Consider the following 16,247-nt stretch of genomic DNA (forward strand, 5'->3'; position numbering starts at 1 on the left):
CAGCTGGATAGTTTGCCTTTTCAGCGCTGTTTTTAAATTATTATTTTTTGGGTATCTGTTTCATTCATTTTGCCTTTTTCATGCTGCCTGAAAAAGGCAAACAAATTATTTTAATTATAAATGACAAACTGGAATATCAAGCGCCTGTATTTTCTGCAAGGCAACCCTCAGTACAGTATCGATAAGGAGGGGCAAAGTTTTGCATCTGGTGCGGTGGAGAGTGGCTGTGAAATGCTAGCGCCATTTTCTTTTTCCAGTTCGGCACCATTTCCTGGTTTGCTTTGGGCTAGGGAGACCATATGCACTACTTTGCAGGTAACAGCCGCCAATTTGAAAGGCTGTCAGAGAAAAAGACCCCTGTTTGTAGGGCTGTCTGCTCCAGGTCTGGTTTGAAGCGAAAGAAGCCTGGGCTGGGCTCGAAGGTTCCCTTCCACAGTTGGCACCTCTCCAGAGGACTGAGAAGGGGCAAAGGCCACTTTGCCATAGCCTTCCCACTACAGTGACTTGTATGCATTGAAATTACTGTATTCAGAATCTTAATTAATTATAATAAATTATACCTATACATACACATTTGCACCTCCAAATCTGTGTACTTTTTCACTATGTGTAAGTGGCCTCTTTATTTTAGGGGCCAGTAAATGAGACGCTCTTAGATTACGCAGAGAAAAGTTTATCACTTGAGGGAAAATGCCTGGGAGAAGAACCAAGAATGCGTTAAAAGGAAAGGCTGTTGTGGGACAGGTCTTCCTGCACTGAGGGCCCCCATTTTGGGAGAGGCCATTCAGAAATGTAATTGCTTCAGGGCACTTCCTATATCACCTGTGGGTCTTGTGTATATCATTCTGTGGCACACAGGCCATAGAAGGAACAGAGCATAGAGGGGAGCCCTGAGTTCTCGCTGCTTCCCCTATCTTTTTAAAAAATATATATATATTTATTAAAGTTTTCAAAATATTACAAAAAGAAAAAAGAAAAAGAGAAAATACAAAGTAAAAACAGTTCAATCTTTCCGTATCTTATCTTTCATTTGCTTGTTCCCCAGACCTCCTCACACCTCCCTTTTTTGTATTCCAGTTCAATTAGTTGGTTCAGCAAATCCTTTCCCTCTTTGTTTTTATCCTAATCTTTAATCTTAATATATTATAACTTTAGATTATCACCTGTTAATAATCCATTTTTTCATATTCCTTATAGCATTATAGCTAAAAACCACTTAACTTCTTATCCAACATCATTCTAACATTCATTAATTTTACAGTATTTCTGTAAGTAGACTTTAAACTTTTTCCAATCTTCTTCCACCGACTCTTCTCCCTGGTCTCGGATTCTGCCGGTCATTTCCACCAGTTCCATATAGTCCATCACCTTCATCTGCCATTCTTCCAGGGTGGGTAGATCTTGTGTCTTCCAATACTTTGCAATAAGTATTCTTGCTGCTGTTGTGGCATACATAAAGAAAGTTCTATCCTTCTTTGGCACCAATTGGCCGACGATGCCCAGGAGAAAGGCCTCTGGTTTCTTCAGAAAGGTATATTTAAATACCTTTTTCATTTCATTATATATCATCTCCCAGAAGGCCTTAATCTTTGGGCATGTCCACCAAAGGTGAAAGAATGTACCTTCAGTTTCTTTACATTTCCAACATTTATTATCGGGCAAATGATAGATTTTTGCAAGCTTGACTGGAGTCATGTACCACCTGTATATCATTTTCATAATATTCTCTCTTAAGGCTCGCCGCTTCCCCTATCAAACCTGCAGTATTTAAAGTGAGCCGCTCACGACACAGGAAGAGTTCCGACAGTGCTGGCCACCTAATTTCCCAGGCCCCCCAGGCCACAGAGCCCAGGCCCTATCCCCATGGGATCCTGCGGCCACTTAGGCTTGCTTCATTACTCCATTGTCAGTTCTTCTCTCTGCAGACCTTCGTTCCTTTTCAATTCCTTCACACCCAGCCCTGCCTGCCTGCCTGCCTGCCTGCGGTCCCTGGCACTTCTGTCAGACAGCTGGGGGATATGAATAGAAATAGTTAAAAACCGCACTTCTCCACCCAGAAGTGGGTGTTGCCTGTGTGAGAAAACAGTATAAGAACAGTAGGAAGTTTCAGCTGGTGAGAAAAACCTTGAAGCAGCACTGCTGGGGCATTTACATCTGGCAGGAGTTGCCTTTTCCTTGGGACTGTAAATATACTGCCTGTGCAGGATGTCCGAGAAGAAGAGGAAGGGCAGAGGAAGGGGCAGAAAGAACAAAGAAGGGGGGACAGAGGAAAAAGAAGCAGGCCCCACAGAAGGTACTTTCCATTTTTAGCACATTTTACTGCATCTGAACAAGAGAGCTTCTGAGCTAATGCAAATGTACCAAGATACGGTTTCTGTCTCCTTCAGAAATACATTCCTGAACTATTTAAAAATAGCAACAAAAAACTAATCTCAGCAGGAATCAAGGCAGGGTGTTTTCTGGAAATATCCATGGTCACGACTCATAAAGTGCTGATGTGCTGATTAGAACGTTTCATGCAAATAGGCTTTTTCTTGTGTAACATCCAGAAATTCCCTGGTGTAGCAGCCAAAGAAAAAGAGAGTGTTTTTGGGAGACAGAAGCAGTAACAGACCAAACATGACCCAAGTAACTACTGTTGTCAATGCAATTGTTTTCACAAACGATGTGCTTACTATAATTCTAAATGCTTTGGTGTAATCATTATAACTCCAGATTGTTCTGATCTGGTAATTTACTGGTGCTGCTATCAGATGTTGACTGTCAATTAGTGGGCTAAAGCGGCAAGAGGGTTGTGCGTTCACTGAACGTTTCCAGTGATGCAGAGAGAACAGTTGTGCAGTTTTAATGCTTCCTTTTTTGCCACAAAAAAGCAGAGCAACAGGTTGTATGGTTCAACAATGCCAGTTTATTTAGAAGGAAAATTTAAATTAGTAAAGATGCAGCAACAAGCCTCTCTCCATCTCTCGCCACACACTTGAGTGATGATTTCTTGAAGCAATGTATCTGTCTGCTGATCTATCAATCTAATCATCTGTCTACACACACAGAAAACAACAATATTATATTGGAATGGTGAAATAGTTTATTAATCTCCATTGTTGCTATATTTTTAACTTTCCATTCTTACAAATAGTTGCATTTGCAAGCACACATGGTCCTCCCTATTGTATCACAACATCTCTATGGTAGGTTTGGCTGAGAGAGAGTAACTGTCCTGGGATTACTGAGTAGGCTTCATGACTGAGCTGGGGCCATGAAGCAGTCATGCTCCTTGGGGTCTCAAATTTCAACAGCACCTTGTGTGATGAACCCCCTTTTTTCTAGAAGTAAAGTACTGGTTGTGGCATCCCCTGTGTCCCCCATCCCAGGCTTCAGGCTCAGTGTGACTAAACTGGTTGCGCTCCCCAAATCCGCCTCTGTACGAAGTTGGATCTTCCTCGTTTTGAGTTCAAGACTGTATCTGCCACACCGCACTGCCTCTCTATTTTATATTTCTAAGCTCTCATCAGGTCATGTCTTAGTGAGCTCCTGTATGAGCCCCTTTGCTTTAACTCCCAATGCATAGATGCCTTTAGACGGTTGCTCACGTCCACGTTCCTGCTCTTGTTTCACTGAGGCTGGAGAAGTGTAAGGGCAGTAATAGTAGCCAAATGGCATGTGCTATAGGAGAATAATAGACACACCTTAGCAGCTGTGAGTGTGAAATATGTGAAACCTCCCCCCAGTTCTCAGCCTCCCGCCCCCACATGGTGTTCATAAAACATCAAACTTCCAGAGCACTAGATTTTGTGTCATGCACTTCAGAATTCTGGGAGTGAGAATACTGTATTATGAATAATCTAAATGCCCTTTAGCAAAGGGAGGTGGTTTTTATTTTTAAAAAAAGAGGATCAGCAGCTGTGCTAATGCCTAAAGTGGAGGCAGAGAGCAGACATTTATCAGCTGCAGAGGTGACTGGATTAGATGAAGGGCAGCGTGCCATTCTTTGTCTCCAAAGGAGCTGTGCCTTCCCTCTGCAGGCATCAAGAGCGTGATTAGAAGGAAGAGACAACGAAACATCTAACTCTGGGTAAACTAGATATTTTAAAGGTGGGGAGCGCCTTCTTCTTCTTCTTCTTTTAAGGAGAACTACCTTGTTTTGCATTTTTAGAATTCTCAGTCCCCTCGAGTGTGCTGTTGTTTGATGAAAGTCCCTCTGCATGTGGATCATTTGGTAAAAAACAGATTATCTGCATTTATTTCCCTCTCCCCAGCATGAAAATATTTCTTTTCCTTGCCAAAGAGTGAACACCTGGAGGAGTGGAGAGTTTTGAAGGCTGCATATACAGGAGTGCAATAGGCACAAAAGGCCAAGCATCCCTGATCAGATATTCACAGAATATTGCCACCTCTAGCCCCCAACTAAAGCCACTCCAACCATGATCAATGATCTATAGTCCACTATGGACACTGAAACTCCCCCCTCACAGGCCTTGCTTGCAGACAGCCCCCTAAAGAAAGCTACTGATTAGCTGGTCACATGCCTAGGCCCATGTCGTCCGCATCTCTGCTTAGGCCATGCTGTCCCGGGACCTATTCATGTCAGTCACAACATCCAGCTCATAAATATGACTGTTTTTTCATTTACTTTCAACTCCACCATTTTATGATTCTTTGAACATTCAAAGAGGCCACAAGGCGCTTCTTCTGAGAGCCACATGCCAGTGGAGGGTAGCGCTTGTGGGGAAAGTGGGTGGGGCCAGTTGGAAAAGTGGGTGGAGCAATTGCATTTGACACACATTTCTCTATTCCCATTGACTGGTGAGGCTCGCTGACCTCCCGGAAAAGCAAAAAAATGACCTTTTCCTGTTAGGCAAAGATCATAAGTCGACCTGGATGATCGCCAGATTCTATGTTCAGATCTGTAGGCGCAGACCACCCTGCAACCCAAACTAGTTCATTAAGAAAATCCCCAAACTCGGTTCCATGGGTGACTCTGGGTCATCTCTCTGTGGTAGCTTCTCTTAAAGTTTTAAGTGACTCTACGCTTATCACATTTATAAATTTTAAATTTATTGTTGTACAGTACATTGTTTTAAATGTTTGCTTTCCTTCTGGGATTGTACCCCCAAGTGTGTTTTATAAGCTGGTCTCCGACCGTAATACATCTATCTATCTATCTATCTATCTATCTATCTATCTATCTATCATCTATCTATCTATCTATCTATCTATCATCTATCTATCTATCTATCATCTATCTATATCTATCTATCTATCTATCATCTATCTATCTATCTATCTATCTATCATCTATCATCTATCTATCTATCTATCTATCTATCTATCTATCTATCATCTATCTATCTATCTATCTATCTATCTATCTATCATCTATCTATCTATCTATCTATCATCTATCTATCATCTATCATCTATCTATCTATCATCTATCTATCTATCTATCTATCTATCATCTATCTATCTATCTATCAATCATCTATCTATCTATCTATCATCTATCTATCTCTATCTATCTATCTATCTATCTATCATCTATCTATCTATCTATCTATCTATCTATCTATCTATCTATCTATCATCATCTATCTATCTATCTATCTATCTATCTATCTATCTATCTATCTATATCTATCTCTATCATCTATCTATCTATCTATCTATCTATCTCTATCTATCTATCTATCTATCTATCTATCTATCTATCTATCTATCTATCTATCATCTATCTATCTATCATCTATCTATCTATCTATCATCTATCTCTATCTCTATCATCTATCTATCTATCATCTATCTATCTATCTATCATCTATCTATCTATCTATCATCTATCTATATCTATCTATCATCTATCCTCTACCCGGGCATTTTAAGCTTGTGCCAATCAAGGGCACATTCCAGCCAGGCAAAAGCACTCCAGCAGGATGTGAAACAGGGCCAGTGGCCTGGCGAGAAGGTGTGGGGGTGCTGAGCAGAGCCCTGAGGATCGGGTAGAATCACTGCAACAATTTTATATTTATTTAAGTTTTAAAATAATGATCGCTACCCTTATTTTTTCACTTCATTTGCTTCTAATCTCAGTGATTAAACACACACCCAAACACCAACCATATGTATGTATCTATGTATATGTACGTTATCTATCTGGTAACTTAGGATAGCACTTCTGATGAAATGGACTCCAGGCCCAGGCCCTCCCAAGTGTCCCTGTTTTCCAGGGACATCCTTGATTTAGAGAAGCCATCTCAGTTTCTGATATCATCCCAGAATGTCCTACTTTTCCTTAGGATAGCCAAATTTTCATTGGAGAAATGTTGGAAGGTATGGAATTATGCAACCCCCGAGCAGTCTGAAGGCTGTCCTGTGTAGGGAAGGCCTTTTTTTAAGGTTTAATGTTTTATTATGTTTTTATATATGCTGGAAGCTGCCCAGAGTGGCTGGGGCAACACAGTAAGATGTGTCGGGCATAAATAGTAAAATTATCAGTATGGAAAGGGACGTCCCTATTTTCACCAGAGAAATGTATGCAGTCCATGAAAACTTGCCCCATAAATGTGTTCGTCTTTAAGGCACCACAAGCTTAGTTAATTGTTTTTGTTTGCAGAAGATCTCTCCGATCCTTTTCAGGGAGAATATCCTTCAGCCTTTGCGTTATGTTGCTAGATTAACCAATGTGGTTTATACAGGTAACATGTTTAGTTCCCATCTTTTATTCTGTCACTTGGAGCAGGGCCCGCTTTCCTTTCTGGCTGACAGGCACTCGCGTTCTCTTCCTTGAGCAAAGCAGCCTTTTGATCTTTTTATGCCTGAAACAAAACTTAAAAATTACATCCTCCTGCTCTGAAGCTTCCTTTTTTTTTTGTTTAAGTGGCGCATACATTGTTTCATCATCATGTTATTTCATGGAAATGCTGGTGTAGCCTAATAACTGCTGGCTTTAATTTGAATGCTAGATGTTTAGTGCCTAGGAGCAAAGGTGTTCCATAGTTACTGTTATGTACTGAAGTTCTCACCCTGGGCCAGCAGGGGGATACTGTAGATAGTTATGCAAATGAAGGATCGAAAGTGACGTTCAGTGATTGGATAGTTTTAGAAAGTTGCAACAGTTACGTTGTTCTGGAGCTCTATATAAGCAGGCTGACTGAGCTCCTCAGTTCAGTTCTGTTCTGGCATCTGAATAAAGAAGAGCTGTTTGAAGAATCGCTGTGTTGTCTGATATGTTCACCCACAACTTAACAGTTACTGATAGACTTTTCCTCCATTGATTCCACCAACTCTTTTTGGTCCTTAAGAATAAAAAACTCCCAAATGCCTGTTGCTTTCAAGTTTGCCAGAACTTTTCATGTGCCTCATTTTGGAACATTTTGGCAGCGCCTAATAAAGGTGTTTCCTAACCCTTCCAACTGTACAATTCTATTATTATAACTGGGGATTCTGGAGTTTTGGTCATTTTAGTACTTCTTTGTATTGTTTTCCAGCTCTATTATACCCTTTTTGAGAGCAAAACTGTACATAGTGTTATGAGTTTGGGAGAGGGGAGTAGGCAGAGACCCGTCTGAACCCCGGATCCAGCAAGTGTTAAAAGCTCACCAAGCCTTCTAATTCTGGGAACTAGCCATACTAGCTTCCTGGTGAGAGGATGAGGGTTTAAGGGGCCTGGTGCGAGACGGCAATTGGGTTGGGTCCCCTCCCTCAAGTGAAAAAAACAGAGTTGAGTTCAGTGGCGTAGCGTGGGTTGTCAGCACCCGGGGCAAGGCAAGTAATTTGCGCCCCCTAACCCGTGGATTTGCGCCCCCTAACCCGTGGATTTGCTCTAACCCCAGATGTTGCGCCCGGTGCGGCCGGCCCCCCCTGCACCCCCACGCTACGCCACTGGTTGAGTTTGGCCAGTGAGGTGACCTAGATGTAAAGCAGCAAGTTGGAGAAAGAGAGTAAAAGCTGAGAGCAATGTTTGCTTTCGGTTTGAATCCAAGGCTGTGGCTGTGGAAGAAAAAAACCGTTCGGGGGTTTTAATGCTGCGAACCCCTCCATCACAGGCTCAGGTTGTAGATACGTGTAAATAAACCATATAGCATACAGACACCACAGCATCCGCTGTGCCACAGACTCTGAGTAAATGCCTGGAACCCCTGGAATCTCACACCACTCAGAGACTGGGCAACAATATTTCCCCATGTGATTCTATAATGGCATTGTGACAATGGCCGCATCATTTTCAAACAACTTCCTAAATCTGAACTATTTTCACTGCCACAGAACACTGAGTTTTTAAGTGAGCTTTCCACGATGACTGCAAGATCTCTTTTCTAAATGGCCACCACCAAACTAGTCCCCAAGCATGTCCACCTCTAAACTTCATCCAGAGTACTCTAGTAAAACAGAACCAAAAGCAAAGAACATTGCCTGGTGTTGTTAGCAAGATCAATATCTTATTTACCCTCATCCAGACAGATTTTTCATCTTCACTCTGGTGTGAATTTAACATTTATAGGAATGTGTATGTTAAATCCACAGCCTGTGGGAATGTAAGAATACAGCCTTGTTTAAACAAGACTGTGGGTGGTGATCTATCTTATGTGGTGTTATGTGGCATTTCCGTGTGCTCTGGCTTCCATCACGGTGTCCCGTTGTGCCAGAAGCGGTTTAGGCCTGCTGGCCACATTACCCGGAAAGCAGTCTATCGACAAACGCCGGCTTCCTCTGCCTGAAGCCAGATGAGCGCCGCACCCAATAGTCAATTTTGACTGGACTTCACCGCCCCGGGGTCCTTTACCTATTTACCTTTAAATATTTTCCAGGGAAAACATCATGCTTGGGGAAGTTGAAGACACTGATGCATTTTTGTACAAGCAAAAAATGGGTGTTTGCCTGTGCGCACACAGGCAAATTAAAAATGAATAAATCAGTATCTGAAGGGTGCAGCTAATAAGGAAATGAGCCAACCTTCTAGAGAGACAAGAGCTGATAATAATCACTCAAATACTTTTGAAGGGAGGAAATAGTGAAATGTGTTAGAAGTGGCATTTCTTAATCTAAGCAAATTGCCTGTACTTAGAGTGCTCTAGCTCCCATATTGTTGAGATTATTGTATTTTTGTTTAAATAGATCTTTTGCATTTTGTGTCATGAAATGGTGAGGTTTATTTTAATGGACAGTGCTTGTAAATTACAGTCCTCCTAGATTCGAACAAAACGCCAGACTGGTGGGCCATAATGCTCCGTGTGCTTTCAATGCTACCACCATTTTTTGTTTTTTTAAAAAAGCAAGAGGAAATATCTGCAAGAGTGCCTCCTCCCCTCCGTTGCCAGTCAGGATGTTATGATCTGCAGGAAAGGCTCCTGTTATTGTGCCAACTGCCTTGGAGGTGCTGGGAGGTGCCCAGGAGAGAACCTCTGTCATGCTCCTCCTCAGCGGGAGAACTCCCTTCCTGTGGAGACGCACCAGGTGCCACATCTTTACAGCTTCAGGCAGTTACTGAAGACACGCCTCTTTTCCTGGGCCTTGGGCAGTTAAACTATTGCTGCCAGGGCCTCCCTGTGGCTTGGTTGATATGAGTTGTATTTTGGAGTGGGGCTTTTGTTTTTATCTATTTGTATCTATTTGTATTGTATTTTCTTTTTCTGTAGCTTATGAAGGACAGGTAACAAATATAACTACAGTGGTACGCCGGATTCCTGGGCCTTGGGCAGTTAAACTATTGCTGCCAGTGCAATAGTTTAGGTTCAGGTTAATAGTTTAGGTTCAGGTTATAGTTCAGGTTATATACGCTTCAGGTTACAGATTCCGCTAACCCAGAAATAGTACCTTGGGTTAAGAACTTTGCTTCAGGATGAGAACAGAAATTGTGCTCTGGCGGCATGGCGGCAGCAGGAGGTCCCATTAGCTGAAGTGGTGCTTCAGGTTAAGAACAGTTTCAGGTTAAGAACTGACCTCTGGAAGTACTTAACCTGAGGTACCACTGTAATAATAATAATAATAACAACAACAATAGCAGTAGTAGTGTGTGTGTGTGTGTGTGTGTGAGAGAGAGAGAGAGAGAGAGAGAGAGAGGCTAAAGGTGCAACTGAAAAGGTTGGGCACAGCTGTTTTAGGATGAGTGGACATTACTACCTTTGCTCACATCCATCCTTTGCTGTTAAAATCACCATCACCATCATTTTTACTCCACCTTTTTCTCCAAGGAGCTGAAAGTGGTGTACATGGTTCTCCCCATCTCAATTAATCCTAACAACCCTGCGAGGTCGATTAGGCTTACGCTTGCATCTCCTTTTCCTTTCTACCCTTCTCATAATTTAGATTGTTAAGTTCCTTGGTGAAAGAACTAGCAACCAGTGCAGATCTCTGAGCCCGGGTTTTATATGCTAGCCAGGCCTCGCTCCTGCCAGCAATCATACTGCAGCATTCTGCACTAACTGCAGCTTCCGGATCAAGTGCAAGGGAGGCCTCAGATAGAGCGCCTTGCAGTATCCAGTCTTGAAGGAATGGCCCTAGCAGCTGAACCATGCCCTTTCCCAGGATACTCTATTTGTCTCCGGGAGACCTTTTTCTAAGTTTTCATTGAGCTGTTCCTCCTCCCCATCTTCCACCCTTTAGAGTGTTGTCTGGCCCTCTTTGGAAAAAGTTTGGACGCCACTGTTTTAGAGTGTAATAATGAAGAGCCCATAGTGGATAAAGTCTGTGGGAAGCGGACCAGGTTCAAAAAGCTGTCTGGGGCTGAAGCTCACTAAGGGAAGGCAGTCTGTGTTTTATCTCCTGCGTTTCACTAGAGTCTGAAGTACAGTAATCCCAGTCTAGGCTTCATACACAGTTTTGTGGGCTAGTGCCCGAGGCAATTGGATTTCTGGTGGGCTTTGCTCATGCCTAATGTGAATTAGAGTTTGTTCTGAATAAAATGGTTTAGGCATCCTTTGTGTAAACAAAAGAACACGTCTTACACATACCTTGCTCACCATCTTGAGCAAGACACTCAGCTTAACCTTCCCTGCAAGGTTGTTTGAAAGAATGAATAAATTAGAACCAGTGAAGGCGGTGAAGGTCCTGTGTGAGTGCCTGGAGGTGGTTGGAGGATGGATGGCGGATAACAGATTGAGGTTGAATCCTGACAAGACAGAAGTACTGTTTTTGGGGGACAGGGAGCGGGTTGGTGTGGGGGATTCCCTGGTCTTGAATGGGGTAACTGTGCCCCTGAAGGACCAGGTGCGCAGCCTGGGAGTCATTTTGGACTCACAGCTGTCCATGGAGGCGCAGGTTAACTCTGTGTCCAGGGCAGCTGTCTACCAACTCCACGCAGGCTAAGACCCTACCTGCCCGCGAACTGTCTCGCCAGAGTGGTGCATACTCTAGTTATCTCACGCTTGGACTACTGCAACGCGCTCTACGTGGGGCTACCTTTGAAGGTGACCCGGAAACTGCAATTAATCCAGAACACGGCAGCTAGACTGGTGACTGGGAGTGGCCGCCGGGACCACATAACACCGGTTCTGAGAGATCTGCATTGGCTCCCAGTACGTTTCCGAGCACAATTCAAAGTGTTGGTGCTGACCTTTAAAGCCCTAAACGGCCTCGGTCCTGTATACCTGAAGGAGCGTCTCCACCCCCATCGATCCAGCGCCGAGGGCCTTCTGGCGGTTCCCTCATTGCAAGAGGTGAGGCTACAGGGAACCAGACAGAGGGCCTTCTCGGTAGTGGCGCCCGCCCTGTGGAACGCCCTCCCATCAGATGTCAAAGAGATAAATAATTACCTGACATTCAGAAGACATCTTAAGGCAGCCCTGTTCAGGGAAGTTTTTAATATGTAACGCTGTACTGTTTCTAACACTGATTGGGAGCTGCCCAGAGTGGCTGGGGAAACTCAGCCAGATGGGTGGGGTATAAATAATAAATAATAATAATAATAATAATAATAATAATAATAATAATAATTATTATTATTATTATTATTATTATTATTATTATTATTATTATTAGGATTCATTCTAGTGTGATCCTTGAAAGTGTGAGAAACTACAGGAGACTTGTAAAGGCTCTTGTGGTTGTGTGCCTAATGTCTGGTGGGCCTTTGTGGGTCAAAGGAGACCGGCGCCTGTTGGAGAACCATTCTAGATGTGGCCCCGGGGCAGTTGCATTTGTTGTGCCCACATGTCTGCTCTGTTCCTGTATAAAGCAAGGGGGTAAGGGAGTTTCTAATGAAAACAAACAAAAGGGGCACACAGGTGATGGGAATACCATGAGAATGGAGCAGAAATGTGAATAAGCAAACATGCCCACATCTATCATGCCTAGATCCATCCTGATTTTCTGGTTGTTGCTCAAATGGCTCTTTGCTCCCCCCCCCCACCTCATTTGTTTCTTTAATTTCACAGCATTTATTTACATAGAACTTCAGAATGCCCAGATTGCTTCATATTCGTTTCCTTGTTGCATCCATTTCAACTGCTGTGGAAAGTAGGTCGGAATTATTATTTCCATAATGCAGATAGAAGAGGCAGGATGAGGCAGAATTGGCTGCCTTAGGACTCACTTCACGGCAGAGGCATGATTCAGATTCGGAAAGACTTCACTTTCTTTCTTAGCTACTGTGCAACTTAGCTCTCTAGAATCTTGAATTTGACTTAAGTGAGGCTGGAATGACAATGCCAGATTAGGCTTGAAGATTCCTCAGGGTACTGATGACAGGATTCAGAAGGTTAAAGGAGCTTTAAGATGATCTACACTTTTGTTGATCTTCTGATACCTGCATTATGGATTTCTTTTGCCTGCAGGCTGAATATGAGGAATGTAGCTACATTTTACTGTGAAGCGGAAATGATATTTTACTGTCAAGTTTTTACGATTCTGTACATGTGCCTGGACTAGAGTTTCCCTGACAAGCAAATTTAATCTCTAAAATAAAATTTCAGGTTGCTTCTAGTAGAAATTCTGCATCAGATACCAACCATGGATTCAGAACAATAAGGGGAACCTGCTCAAGATCCAGGAGTAGTCATTTGGGCTAAAAACTATTACATGAAAAGTATGGTAATAACATAGACCAGGCTTCCTCAAACTCGGCCCTCCAGATGTTTTTTGCCTACAACTCCCATGATCCCTAGCCAGCTGAACCAGTGGTCAGGGATGATGGGAATTGTAGTCTCAAAACATCTGGAGGGCCGAGTATGAGGAAGCCTGAGCTAGGATGTGTAGTGCCTGTTCCTTCTCTTGTGTTTGGGTGCTTCAGTGACCCATCTCACTGCTATCATGTAGGGGCTGGCAGGTGAAGGTGTATATGGCTGGAGCGTACCAAAGGATCAAGACTCTTTTCGGTTCATTGGAGAGATGCTTATGCCTCCCTGTTCAAAATCCACTGACCATTGTGTAGCAACCTTTTTTATTTTGGGAGAAGCACTGGAAGAATGTGGGAAGTCTACATGTCCCCTTGTTATTTTCCCAAGAGGAATAGGGAGCTTTGTCATTGGCAGAGATCTTTCCTTACATAGCTCTCACACAAGTTTCTAGTCCTGGTCATCGCTATGCAGGCTGACGGAATTTGGAAACAAATAGTTACAGAAGATGTTACGGCGCTGGTGAAGAGTTGGTTTGGCTTTGCTGCAACCAGATCAGTAGCAGCTAGTGGTAGGGGCATGTTTCAGCCTGATCACCTTCAAAAGTTGTTAGATAATTTATTAGATAATTTTTCATATTCTTTGGTTTGTTTTTGACGTTTGTTTTGTTATGTTATTGCTCACGGCTTTGGGCTTCCTTTTGGAAAAGCAGTGAACAAACATGAAATGAAAAGCTCGCTGAGTTCCTCTTTTTTTACATAATAGGGAAACTAACCTAAAAAGGAAAGCATGGGCTGGGATGAAGCAGATGGGTGCTGTTCAGAAGAAGTGAGTCAGCCATGGTATGCTTTGCCTCGGGCCCTGAGAAACAAAGGCAGGTCCGGAATAGGAGCATGTTGAGAACGTGGGTGCAACTGTTTGGATAGAAATGAGAAATAGGATCAGTCAGGTTTTTTTAAAAAAGCATTTCCTAACTGACATAGCAATCTTATACAGTAAGCCTGCAACTTACGCAACTTACGTGTGCACCTCTGAGCTTTATGCATGTGGCAGCAAATAAATAAATTGGAAGGGAGTGGAGCATCCAGAAATAATGGCTTTGGCAATCCTCCCTGCCATTTGAACCCAATGGGTTTTGACTTGACGCAATTTTGCCTTTAGGCAGGATCCCTGGAATGTAAACCCTGTGTAAGCTGCGGGCTTTGTGTACTGCCATCGCAACAGGGCCAGAGATAAACCCCTGTGACGTCACTGGACCGGGCACCATATCCAAAGTGCGCCAAGTTCAGGAGGTGGAAAATAGGAGAGTGGAAAATTCTTGTCTGCTGATGTTACTTTAAAGTTGCAATGTTTTGGCTTTTGGAGTGGTAGGATTCAGAGACAAAGGATATTTTTTTTTTGGGGGGGGGGGCGGAGCGGAGGATAAATGTTGGGTGCTTCCAGACTGTTGCTATTTGGGGGTGGGACTCAAATCACATACTGGCAAATTCAGTTTCTGCAATCAAAGTTGATTTGGAGCTCTTGAACAGGCAACCCAATTCTCCACAAAATTTGACTTTTTAAAATAAGAAAAGTGACACGGAAATGTACTAGAAAGTGTGCTTGATGCAACATCATAAATCATCTATGCAAACAAACAAATTAGAGTGAATATGCAATAAGCAGGTTATCTGGAAGCAACTTTCGTTCATTTTAAAGGACTTCTTTCCCTCACTTTCTCCTCTAGCTCCCTCTGCTGATTCTTGTTTACAATACTTTTCCTTCCTTCAGTTTCATGCCATTGCCACCTTTCCAGGCAGCATAGTCAGGTTTTGCTGGGAGTTTTCTCTTAAGGTAAGAACATAAACATAAGAGCATAAGGAGAGCCTGCTGGCCCACCTAGTCCAGCATCCTGTTCTCACAGTGGCCAACCAGAGGATGGTGGGAAACCAGCAAGCAGCACAGGAGCAAAAGAGCCCTCTCCCTTCCTGGCCTTATGTCAGAGCCCCTTGGTGCCAGGGCCGTTTCCATGACTAGCACTGCTAGCTGCTGCCCAGCCATCTCCAGATGACCCCTCACATGGCCCTGGGCTCAGGCTGGGATTCCAAGATTGTAAGATGATGCTTTGGAATTGCTCGCCTAGCAGGTATACTTAGCAAAAGCAGTTTAGTTTATTCAAAGACCTAATGAGGAGAATGGAAATGTCTGCCAGTAGTCATCAAGTGCTTCCCTTAGGAAATGAAAAAAAAGGGTCTCGTGGTTTCCTTGGCCTCTGCCAGCAGAGATCCGAGTGAGACGGTGCTGTTTTCCAAGGAAGTCTGGGCATCTTCACACAAAATGGAATATAAGCTGCCTAAAGCACGAAGCATATTAGACTCCATATTACGTTATGTATTTTATGGGAATTCAGAGTCCATAATTACCTGCTAATGGGTTCCAGCAGGACTGGGATATGTCTGGGTAAGTTTAATATCTAGCTATTCTCCCCTGTGAACTTAGACTGGATGTTTTGGCACATATGTTAATAGGAATGGAAGGAGGTGGCATTCATCCCGCACATGATGTACTCACTTCCTTCACTCAGACAAATAGAGAAGGTAGCTATCCATTCCTCCACCGACAGTCTTATCTGCAGAAACACTAGTTTCTGGACCCAAATGATACTGATTAAGTTAGACCCAGTGTGAAGGAAACCCTGTTCCAAAAATTTCCAAGTAAAGTTTTATTGGCCCTCTAGCTTAAATCTACACAGCAATCTATCTCAATGTATTATTATTATTATTATTATTATTATTATTATTATTATTATTATTATTTCCTTTGTGTTCTAGATGAAAAGGTATAAGCCAAAATGCGAACTCCCCTAAACAGCATGTGTGTGTCTGTGTAAAATCCCACCTTTTTCACTTCACTACAGGTTTACAAGTTTTGTGAAATTTCTCTTGACACATGAATTACCTCCCATTTGTAGTTTACATATCAAAAGAGAAGGCAACTTTGCGACCGAAGGATAAATTTCTCCATTGGCACACAGCCGTTATCTCAACGATTGAAGATGTGTTTCCTTGTTGAAGATGTGTTTCCTTGTAAGATATGTTACAATGGGAGCCTGCCGATTGTAAAACATGTCATGGTAGGGGCCCCCAACCTATATGGGCCAGTGGACACATTTCGAGGAAGTACAATTGGTGCCAGTCGCAAGATGACTGCCAAGGAGACATG

At 42.9% G+C, this 16,247-nt stretch overlaps 1 protein-coding gene across 4 annotated transcripts in view; it reads left to right on the plus strand.

The window, feature by feature from the left end:
* NRG2 (neuregulin 2) overlaps positions 1-16,247 on the plus strand; it is a 133,383-nt gene that overhangs the window by 51,557 nt on the left and 65,579 nt on the right. The window contains exon 1 of one of the 4 annotated variants that reach the window (XM_077933525.1): positions 2,105-2,293. The exons of the other annotated variants lie outside the window; for them this stretch is intronic. Within the exon in view, the coding sequence (XP_077789651.1) occupies positions 2,206-2,293 (88 nt within the window). The 5' untranslated portion in view covers positions 2,105-2,205. Of the gene's footprint in view, positions 1-2,104; positions 2,294-16,247 lie in introns of those variants that run through there. 4 annotated transcript variants of the gene reach the window in all.

This window comes from Podarcis muralis, chromosome 8, assembly GCF_964188315.1.
Source record: "Podarcis muralis chromosome 8, rPodMur119.hap1.1, whole genome shotgun sequence".
NCBI classification, from domain to species: Eukaryota; Metazoa; Chordata; class Lepidosauria; order Squamata; family Lacertidae; genus Podarcis; species Podarcis muralis.